The sequence below is a fragment of the Cheilinus undulatus genome, linkage group 16 (assembly GCF_018320785.1).
Source record: "Cheilinus undulatus linkage group 16, ASM1832078v1, whole genome shotgun sequence".
Lineage (NCBI taxonomy): Eukaryota > Metazoa > Chordata > Actinopteri > Labriformes > Labridae > Cheilinus > Cheilinus undulatus.
Genome location: NC_054880.1, coordinates 5,252,398 through 5,262,893, shown reverse-complemented (window position 1 = coordinate 5,262,893; position 10,496 = coordinate 5,252,398). Strand labels below are relative to the sequence as shown.

General features: G+C 38.6%; 1 protein-coding gene across 1 annotated transcript; it reads right to left on the bottom strand.

Moving 5' to 3' along the window:
• Positions 1-552: 552 nt before the first annotated feature.
• lgals17 (galectin 17) lies at positions 553-9,831 on the bottom strand. Its single transcript, XM_041808943.1, has 7 exons — positions 9,686-9,831; positions 7,972-8,015; positions 6,914-7,279; positions 6,458-6,548; positions 4,264-4,442; positions 1,888-1,941; positions 553-1,763 (listed from the first exon to the last, which is right to left on the bottom strand). Exons 1-7 carry the CDS (start codon positions 9,709-9,711, stop codon positions 1,681-1,683), a joined length of 843 nt encoding a protein of 280 aa, XP_041664877.1. The 5' UTR covers positions 9,712-9,831; the 3' UTR covers positions 553-1,680.
• Positions 9,832-10,496: the final 665 nt, after the last annotated feature.

Below are 10,496 nucleotides of genomic sequence, written 5' to 3'. Positions count from 1 at the left end.
GTGCACTGTCCTTTAAATATTAAATAATGGAAATACAACACTAGCGTTTGCTTCTTTTATTTATTAGTAATTTTATTTTTCAACCACAGATCAACTCTAACTAAAACTATGTTTATTCCTCAACAAGCAACTGAAACAAGCAACTTCTACATATTGGTGATCTTTTAATACCGTACAGAACACAACAAACATGTATACTATAGATAAATATATGAAGATGCCATGTTTGGGTTTCTGATGCAGCCGCCATCTTAGAGAGGGGTAGCCATGGCTTTTCAGGAGTTTGGGTGGTCTATCAGGATTAAAATATTTATAACTCAGTAAAAAATAAAACATGCACTTTCATGCATAAGATCCATAAAAAAAAAAAAAAGCTTAATCTTATAAAACAGGGGTGCCGCTCTGAGCAATGCCTCGTTTGATTGAGAGCCCCCTGGTGGTAGAATTGTCTAGAATTGGCTTTTCCAATAGAAATTTAATTTAATTTTTGTCCAGAATCACAGCATCACTAAAATGATCACTGGACTTCAAAAATAACAAAATAAGACAGAATGAAAAACTCACATTTTTATTCAATCAAGTATCCTGGATTATGAAAACACATCTTTTGTTAGTCAAAAAAACAGCTTAAAAATCTATTTACATATCAGTGACTTATGAATATTTTAATCATAAATAAACCTCCCATCTTCCTACACCAACATTTATTATCATTCATGCCTACCCCCCTTCAAGATGGTGGCTGTGTAGGTGCTCCTGGTAACAGTGGTGGTATCTACGTGTCCATCTAAGGCTTCATACAGGTGTTCAGCACAAACAGCAGTCACTTTCCTATCAGATCACGCTGCTTAGAGCTGCTGGTTTTACATGGAGTAAAGACAGTGTAAAAGACAGAAATAATCTCTCTGCTGTAGGAACAAAAGTAGGAAACTCAAAGTGCATTTCTATATGATAATATAAAAGATCTGTTACAGTTAGCACCCAGCCAACAATGGCAGTCTCATTCTGACTCATTCATCAATATTAGTGAAAAATATCGCAGATGCAAATAAAGTTTTATTTTTATTCAAAGGATGAAAAAAATAAAACTATTTTTGCTGAACTTTCCCATTCAGCCTAGATTCAGCCTGCTGTTTTACAATGTAATAGAAAACTTTTGGATGTAATTTATAGAAAATTTGAGAGCAGTCTAGACTGAGTTTTACAGGAAACCTCAGCACTCTTTTTCCAAAATGTTTGCACTCTACTTCCAAAATGTCCAACTTTCAGGCAGCTGGAATGTTGTTGCTATGGAAACAAACAGCCCAAATGCAGCCAAAGGTTTCTATTTTCAGGTGAAATCACTGCGTAAATGTGGTCTTAGTGGTTGAAATCCCCATCTGTGGCTGCCGGCTGAAAAAAAAACTAGCAGAAGTTCACCAAAACCTTTTCTGTGTTTTTGCCCCAGTTTTCTGTAAAAAGCTTTAATAAAACAGAATCTCTTTAATATTGGTAGACATTTTTCATACAGGTCTTCCCTCTGTCCTTACCTTACATCAAACCAAACACAGTTCACCCGGCTGGGATGAAAGTGTAGTCAAAGCTCAGAGCTGATACAGGATGGTAGGACCGTATTGTCTATATGCATGTTGGTGTACAAAATTCTTGGTTCATCTTTCTTTGCAGATTACATGTTTTTCTTCAGGAGAAATAAAGAATGTGTAAAATCGTGACAAGAGCAGAGAAAAGGAGAAGAGAGGACGAACTGACTTTAGGAGCGCCATCTGAAAGAAATCAGAGAAGGGAAATAGGGAGATTAATCCACATTTAAAGATCTTTTTTTTCTACACTTTTGATATTACTACACATATGAATGTTCTTTTTCTGCATATTTCTGATATTTCTCACCTGTTGGTTCTTGATTTTCTTGTGTCTGTTGTTTTCTGTAAGAGATGGAGCCTTCTGTGGAAGAGCGGAAAATTACATTAGCTATGAAGCAATAATGGTGGAACCAGTGTTCATTTTAACAGCTATTTTTAATTTTAGTCTCAGTTTTAGTCTTTAAATGAAATGCATTTTAGTTTTAGTCATATTTTAGTAATTTCCATCCTTTTTAGTTTTAGTCTAGTTTTAGTCCACAAAAAGTACTCACATTTTAGTTTTTACTTTTAGTCCAATTATTTATTTTCTTGCCTAAATCTGGTACCAAATCATGGTAGTGTGTTCTCTGCACTCTGCCAAACCTGGGGTCTCTGCTTTCTACAGCTGAGAGGCAGAATAGATACAGATGCGTTGTATTTTGACAGAGTTACCCACAGTGGAGAAATATCATGGATTTTGAATGTCCGACGAAAACAAAATTATATTTTAGTCGAGTTTGGTCATGTTGACGAAAACTAAACTTTACTGTTGTCAGTTTTAGTCATCACAGATCTACTTTATTTAGTCTTAGTCTAGCTTTTGTCATGGAAAAAACGTCTGTCAACGAGCAGTTTTAGTCATAGTTTTAGTTGAAAACATTAACACTGGGTGGAACTCACACATTTACTAGTCAGTTTAGGCAAACTGCCCTAACAATTTTGTGTTTTCTCTCGTGGAGTAAATAAAGAGGAATGGTGGTTCTAGTCTGTAGATCCTTCTAAATGAAGAGGACACTACCTTTCAACATATAAAGACCAGACAGACCACCTAAAGGCATGGCTGGGCTCCAGAAAGGCCCAGGTAATGGTTACCCAGTATGATCTGAATTTATATCAACACAGTTTGATGAGATCAGCAGTCTTGGTGCTTGCTTTTGGCTAAAACTTGCCCTGACTCAGGACGAAGTTTTTGTTGTGGTCAGATATGTGGGCCAGCTCCCTCCTTTATTTCATCTTCCTCTTTTGGGGTCTCGACATTTTTGGAGGTCCTGGCATGAAATGCACAATTAAATATTTTAAATATATTCATACTATTTTAAGGAGACATTTTGAAGCAGGCTACATTATTACTGAGAAACAGTAAATAAATATGCATTTTTAGTTCTCTAATATATTAGTTTAAAAACAGAATTTGGGTGTCCTTTCTTGCAGGATTCGACGATGGTTTTGTTGACCCTCCACGGTACCCTACATAGGGCTGGGCCCCAGAAAGCTTTCCCCTTGATCCCCACTGTATGGGCAGCCATGAAATATTTTTCTCCTTCCCCTTTGGGCTACTTTTTGATAAGGCTGTGGTAATTTTTGTATTTGTCCTGAACTGTCAAGGTTCAGAGGTCATGGTACAGTGTACATAGTTTAACGACTAAAACGTCTGAACCTTAACAAAGTCAATTGTTATCAGGTCTTTAGATATTGTTCTGGGTTCTTTTGTGACCTCCAGATTAGTCATCAGTGCTCTCTGTGAGTCATTCTGGTAACTCAGCCACTTCTGGGAAAGTACACCATTGTATTAAGTTTTCTCCATTTGTGGATAATGGCTCACCCTGTGGTTTACTAGAGTCAAAGCCTTAGAAATGGCTTTGTAACCAGTTCCAGACTGGTAAGACATCAACTTTGTTTTTCTTCTGTTCTTCTGTACGGTGCCATTGTGTGTTGGAGATCTTTTAGCCTACTTCACTCTGTCAGACAGCTTCTATTTAAGGGATTTCTGCATTCAACAGGTCTGGCAGTAATCAGGTCTGGGTCTGGATAGTGAGACTGAACTCAGCTTTCCAAAGAATATGGTTAATCCATGTTCAGTCAGGAACACTCTTGCCATACCTTCTACCATTTTATTGTGGATCAACAGCTTTACTTGGCGGAGAAGGCTCTGCTCTTAAGATGCTCCTGGGGTTGGTCTAGCAGCATGCTTTAACTTTCCAGGTGCATTTATGATAATGCATGTTGAATACAATAAAATGAATTGAACAGCAATAAATCCACAGTAGCATGAATCTGAAGATTTTATGCTATAAAGGAGGCTGGGGTGGAGGATGTGAAGCTTGGTCAGCAGCATGCAGGGATTAGTAAGAAGTATGTTGTATTTAAATATAATTCTGTGTCGAGAGAAAGAGCTGTGATTGGCTGAGGGAGCTTTGAGGTAATAATTAGGATCAGCTGGTCATCAGCTGATCACAGCTGGGCATGTCCTGCATGAACTAACGCTGCGCTTGTCCATCCTTCACTTCCTGAATAAGAGTCAGTCAACAAAGTTTGCGGAGTCCCTGCAAGAATTCTTGACTGGTCTGCATCCACTGATCTAGACTACTAATCTTTGTATGTGATACTCTGATGGAGGCAGCAGGAGGGTCACGAGGTCGCTCACCTTTCACAAAGAGCTGCATGGTGCTGATGGCGAGGCCGTGGTCGTCCACTACTTTGTACAGGCCTTCGTCTGAGTACTTTAAATTCCTTATGGTCAGCTGCTCCATCAGTGGATGTTTGTCCAAACGCTCGCTGTCTTTATCCCCCCTCATCCACAGGTCTGTCCATTCTGAGCTGTTCCTGCAGGAATAAAACATAAAACTATGGTTAAAAGATAACCCCAAACAATAAAAACGTAGAGTTAGATCTGATAAAACACAGTGATAATTTGAGTTTTGCAATTAAAATCAGACATGCATGACTTTATTTGATCAGTGGGATTCTGGCTGGTTTAAGGGCTTAGAAGAACATCTTCCAGGGGCTGGCCCAAGTATACAGTCAGTCATAATCCGGACAGTATCTTGTTAATAAATATCTTTTTGTCTTGCACTTGATACCAGCGTAAAAGAATGGATGGAGCCATACGGAGAGGCTTCATCCTCAGGAAAGAATGAACTTGTTCGTTAGAATTCAAACCTTCTTTCTCCTAGAGTTTGAGACCTATTGTTTGTTTAAGAGGAAAGGACACGAGCCAATCAAGAAAAGGCTCATCTTTTTAAGAGGATGTCAAAAATTCTGGCAGTTTTGTGTAAAAGTAGAAGTTTTTTTTGAGTCAAGTTTATTAACATGTGGTCTTTGACAAAGGCCATCCAGTTCCATTGATGATGAACAAAGTCTATCAGGGTGTGCTCTTGATGGGATATAAAAATTACTCTTTCGATGTGAGTGAGTCCTGGTTTGCTGGTCTTCATTTGCGAAGGATCCCCAGGCTGGCGGCCGGCTCTAGTCCCACCCCCACTGCACCAGCGCCATCCAGTGCGAGCGTTCCCATCCCAGGCGTCGATAGAGGTCTGTGAATCAGATGCAGGGATGGTTTTGTTGTGAGGTAGTTCTTCCAGAAGCTCCCTGAGTAATCTCCATTACCCCAAAGCACTCCTTTGGCATCTTTACAGTTTGTGCCTGCGATCCAACCACTAACACCAACATGCAAACGCTACATGATGTTTTACACTGCCAAAAGGATGCAAAGTTAGACATACAGGCAAAGGCCAGCTGTCCATATAAAGCTGCAACAGTGTCTTCAGTAATGGTTAAAAATAAAGAATTCTGGTCAACAAAAATGGCTTTTACTGCACAAAACAAAATAATTTGAATAAAGAATTAAGAATAGAAGTTATAAGTAACACATTCATGTTTTCAAACTTAGTAAAACAGACCTGAAGTTCAGCAAATAGAAGGACCAGCTAAAGGTAGACCTCCCTCAGTAGTGGGTCACCTATCCCAGAAGACTCACTCCCCCGTTCAAAGTCTGCAAAGCTGCCTCTGACGCTGAAGGCTCCATTCCCTCTGCCACTTCCCATCAGCTTCTGCTCCAGTCTTTTTCACGTCTCCCAAGCAGCGTTGGCATCAGTTTTACATGAAGCTCCATATTCATGATCTAAGGCAGCGGTGGCCTGCACAGGACTAGCGTGTGCACACCACATCATCTGTCGCTCTGATTGGCCGGACATGAATGTGACGGACAGAACGTTCCTCGTGAAGATTTTCTGAAATGCCCTGCCCTTCCCAAACGCTTTCTATGGGAGCTTTCCCAGAAGACTGCTGTTAGCTGTTTCCTGCCGACAGGGCTTTATGTTTTAAACTAATTCAGCAGCCGTCCCGGATAACTGTGCTCAGCCATATACCAGGGTTTAACCTAGTCTTGTTTCTCCATATGCCAAATATGGGAAAAGTGGTGCCATCTGGTGGAGAGTAGTAAAAATGAACAATTCCGAGGCAAAAGCCCAGACTGACATCAGATTTAATAAAATACATGTATTATGCTTCAATAGAAGTGGGATCAAAAATTGCCGTTTGAATGGGTTTCAGTGGGGCATTTTGTGAGCTTAACAGCGTGAGTGACACTCAGACTTACTGTAGGAGCTGGAAGTAACAAGATCTAATAAAAAGACACAATCCTGCCAAAGTTCATGCCATTTACATGAACACAGCCAAAATTATCTAAACATGAAGAATTAAAAGTGTGCAAAATGTGCACAGCCTCCCCTAAGGGTTAATGCAGGCTTTATTTTTGTCTTGTAATATTCTGAAATAGTACATTTAAGTTGACTTGTGAGTGTGGGTTATGCGCAAAGATTACAGTTTTTGCAGCTCACCTAGCCTGGAAGATGACTCTCTGTGAGTGGTTGGTGTAGAGATCCAGAACAAAGTCCTCACCTGGGGCATGAAACCGAAGGTCCCTGTGATCTAAGGAGAAAAATAAATCAACATCCAAGGTCAAAACTGTCTGGAGTTAAGATGTGAGCACTGACAAACTTCCTAAAAGTAGACTGCATTAGGTTAAATGAGATTAAATGAGAATCCCCTGCTAAAAACAACCATATAACATCGCTCAACGAGGGAGATGCTGGTTGGCTGCTTTAATGGGTTAGTGTTTATATGATTATTAAGTTGGATCTAAATAAAACATTTTATATCAAAAACTCTCACAATAATACAACAGTGTCCAATCAAGGGAGCAGAAGGCTTTGAAGGCCTCATTTGTCTGGGTTTATCTTTTCTATTACTCAGATCGCTCTACTGCATAAATAAAAGCATAAAGCCACACTGACCGCTCACTAACAGCCTGACGCTCTGAATGAAGACCCTGCGTTTGGACGACCACGCCCCGTCCACCACCATGAAGCTCTCGTATCTCCCCGTGTCCATGATCTGAACGTCCCTGATGATCAGGGAGCAGTCCCCGGACCCCAGCCTCTCCTCCGGAACCTCCACCCGGCCTTTAAACGCCATCGCCTCATACTTGCTCTCCCCACGCTTCTCGAACACGGTCTTCAACGGGTTCTTCCACTGGATGTGGCAGCTGGGCAGGTCCACCTCACCCAGACGAGACTTCCAGCTGCAGGGAAGGACCGCCTGCTCTCCCACCTTATGGGTGATGGACTGGGGCAGGGTGGATGAGGGGAGGGAAGAGGAGTCTGGAGGAAGAGAGACATGTTGACTCTGCTGCTAAACCACTGGATCACTGTCATGTCTATGGGTTGGAGGGGATCACCAGCAGGATAAGCAGCTGAGGAAACTAGATAGAGCATGAAAATATTTAAAAACTTTGGAACTGTTCATCATATCAAGATGCCTTGAAAACTGAGTGAAAGCTAAGATTCCCAGCTTTTGATTTGCACCATGGCGTTTGTTTTTACATGCACACAGGCTTTGCAGCGAGCGTTGAAATGTGGTCGTATTCTGCAGCATTTCCTCTCTGAGTGCTTTATCCCACCCTTGTCTCTTTATTGGTTGGAAATTCTAAAGCCCTGACCCTTTATTTGTCAGTTTACTCCTCTAATAAAACAAATTTATGTGGAAATGTGAAAAAAACAGCAGCAACAAATGAGGACGTAATTAAAGATAGCCACAAACGTGAGCAGAACTGTTTCTCTGAAGAAGAGTCATTTTTGCTTTGGTACTTTTTCTAACATGTTTACTGAATATGAAACATGTAAAGTCATCGACAGCGGGGGGGGGGGGGGTCAGTACCCCTTTCCCCTCCGTGCTACGCCCATGCGCCGTGCACAGCACATTTCATGGTAGACTCTGTTTAATGACATTAAAGGTGATTCTGATTCTCTGCTTCTCAAACTGGGAGTGTTAATGAGAGTAAACAGGTACTCACCAGCTAAACTCCCAACCAGGAAACAGAGGAGATCTACAGAGAACCTGGAAGAGTTAAAGAACCATGAGAACACAGAACACACTTACTTTCTGTCAAACATTCATGAAAGAGGATGAAAGTCAAAGTTTCAGTTTAATATTTTTGATCTTTTTAAGACCAAACATGGAAAAGTTCAAACATTTTTGTGTCACGTAGCTTTGCTGCTTTGTCATGTGACATCTTTAGTTACCATTGTGTAAAGATTTTGAGTTTTTTTTTTTTTTTTTTTTAAATATATATCCTGCAGGTCATTAATTATTATAGACTGTTTTTCAGCCAACCTTCCGTTAATTTCCCTCATCTCCTTTTCCTCCTGTTGAGGATTTGTAAAAACAAACGTAATGCTGCCTTCAAATGTTTAATAACCTGGTGAAATTCACAAAACAAATGACTAAAGTATAAAACCATAACTAGTGAAATGTTGACATTCAGACATCTAATATCAATATGTAAATGTAGAACAGACCTAATAAGGATGGTTTAAGACCTGTTACATTTCAAAAATCTGGTTTAGGACTGTTAAAATATTAAAGGTTCTGTTTAAAAATGAAACCACAGTTTTAGATGGAGCGTAGATTTGAAACTGTCACACATTATTCTTCACTGAAAGGATTTAAAGGAAACAAAACAAAGGCCTAAAAAAACAAAATAAAACTTTTTTTGATTCATAAAATGTCATTTAATTTCAGTATTTTGTTTAAGGTAATTTAAGAATAATAAAGACTTTTGAAAAGGTGTTTTTATGCAAACATCTCTGTCTCTCAGGTGGGTGTAGTCACCATTACATGCCTTACTTCAGCCTCAAATTTCACCCAAACATGCCTAAAACTTCTGCACAGTACTGTATTTACACAGAGAGATCTTAATATTTAATCAAACTAGTTAGTTAAATAGTTTTGTCTCCAGTATTTGCTGATGTATTAATCCACAGGTGTGTCCAAACTCTCTGGTACTGCTCGTTACAAAATCAGCCTGTTAATATCCTGATCATTTTCACTTCTTCATAATCTAATTGAATTATAACGGTTTCAGAGTGACCTCTGATGTATATATCTATTTTTTTATGTATCACATTCTTTCTTCTTTCTCCTGGCTGTATTGGATCAGTGCTTAAGTGTTTAATAAAGCAGTTTAGGATCAGTAAAGAACATATGTAGTATCTTTCCATCCATCCAGGCATGTTTTTCTTAAATAAAGCATCGTAAAGCACAAACACAATGAGAAAGTTGCTCTGATATCAAATTTGATGAAATGTGATTTTTGTTTCATTTCTTGATAAATCTCCGTCAGAAAGAAAAAACGGTGTTTCTTGTTCTTATTTCCTTTTCTCTACTGCTGCCAGTCCTGATAAGACTTCATCCTAAATCCTGTCAGTGAGTTTCGTTTCTGATCACCTGTTGGTTTCCACAGCAACGAAACTGCTGGTGCGTTATAAGACCTGCAGAGTCAGCATGCAGACACACTGAATATTCAGTATAAAAATTATTTCCACACGTTTATCTCATCTTTACTGTGGTCATCCTGCAGATTAGTAGCTCGTTTACTGACATCGCTAAAGAAAAATGTTGTTTAAGGTTATTTTGCATTAGAAATGATAAAAATGATCAAATACTGTATTTCAGAGTGAAAAACAATCGTTACTAAAAAAGAAAAATAAACGTTTACCGTTTCTTACCATTGCAGAGGTGAGAGAGTTTTCATGCTGCCTGCTGTTTGGTGATCTAGCTCAGTCCTCTTCTCCTCCTTTCCTCCTGAGCTCCTGGTTGACTGTGTTTACGTTCACACCATCACTGCGTTTAAACCCAGAGTTAAGTTTCGATTCTGCCCTTCATAAAAAAAAGCGCCGCCACGCCTCATGACTAGCAGTTTATAAAGCTAATTCATGTATCAACCTTCATTTCCGCCGCTTAAAAAATTAAAAAACATAAACGTTAGGTAATACAAGAAAAAAACACGAGGTTATCATTGTTTAAAATATTTTTATAGTTTAAATGATCAAATAAAATAAAAAGTTTTGAGATACACTTTCTCATAATTTTGCTTTTTTAAAAAATCAAATAGTTTTAACTAACTAGCTGATGATTTTGATTTGAGATTTTTTTTTTATTTCTTCTTTATAATCTTGTTTTTAAGTGGAAGGGGGAAAAGCCAATCTTCATTGAAAGACAAGCATTTAAAATCAAGAATTTTGCTTGTGTCAAAATTATGATCATATTCATTATTCATTATCCTGATTGTTGTCACTTCAATAAACGCATAATTATAACGTTTTATTCTTTGAAAAACATTTTCATTGTTGAATTGCATTTTTTCCCATTTTATCACTCAATTATTTATTTTTCTTTATTGTTTTTGGCTATTTGTCTAAATTTGGATTTTTTTTCTAATCACCTGTTTTGTCTGTTACAAACAGTTTTTACATATTGTCTCAAAAATGTACTGTTTATTTCAATATTGGAACTTTTAATAGCCTTTTTTCACCTTAC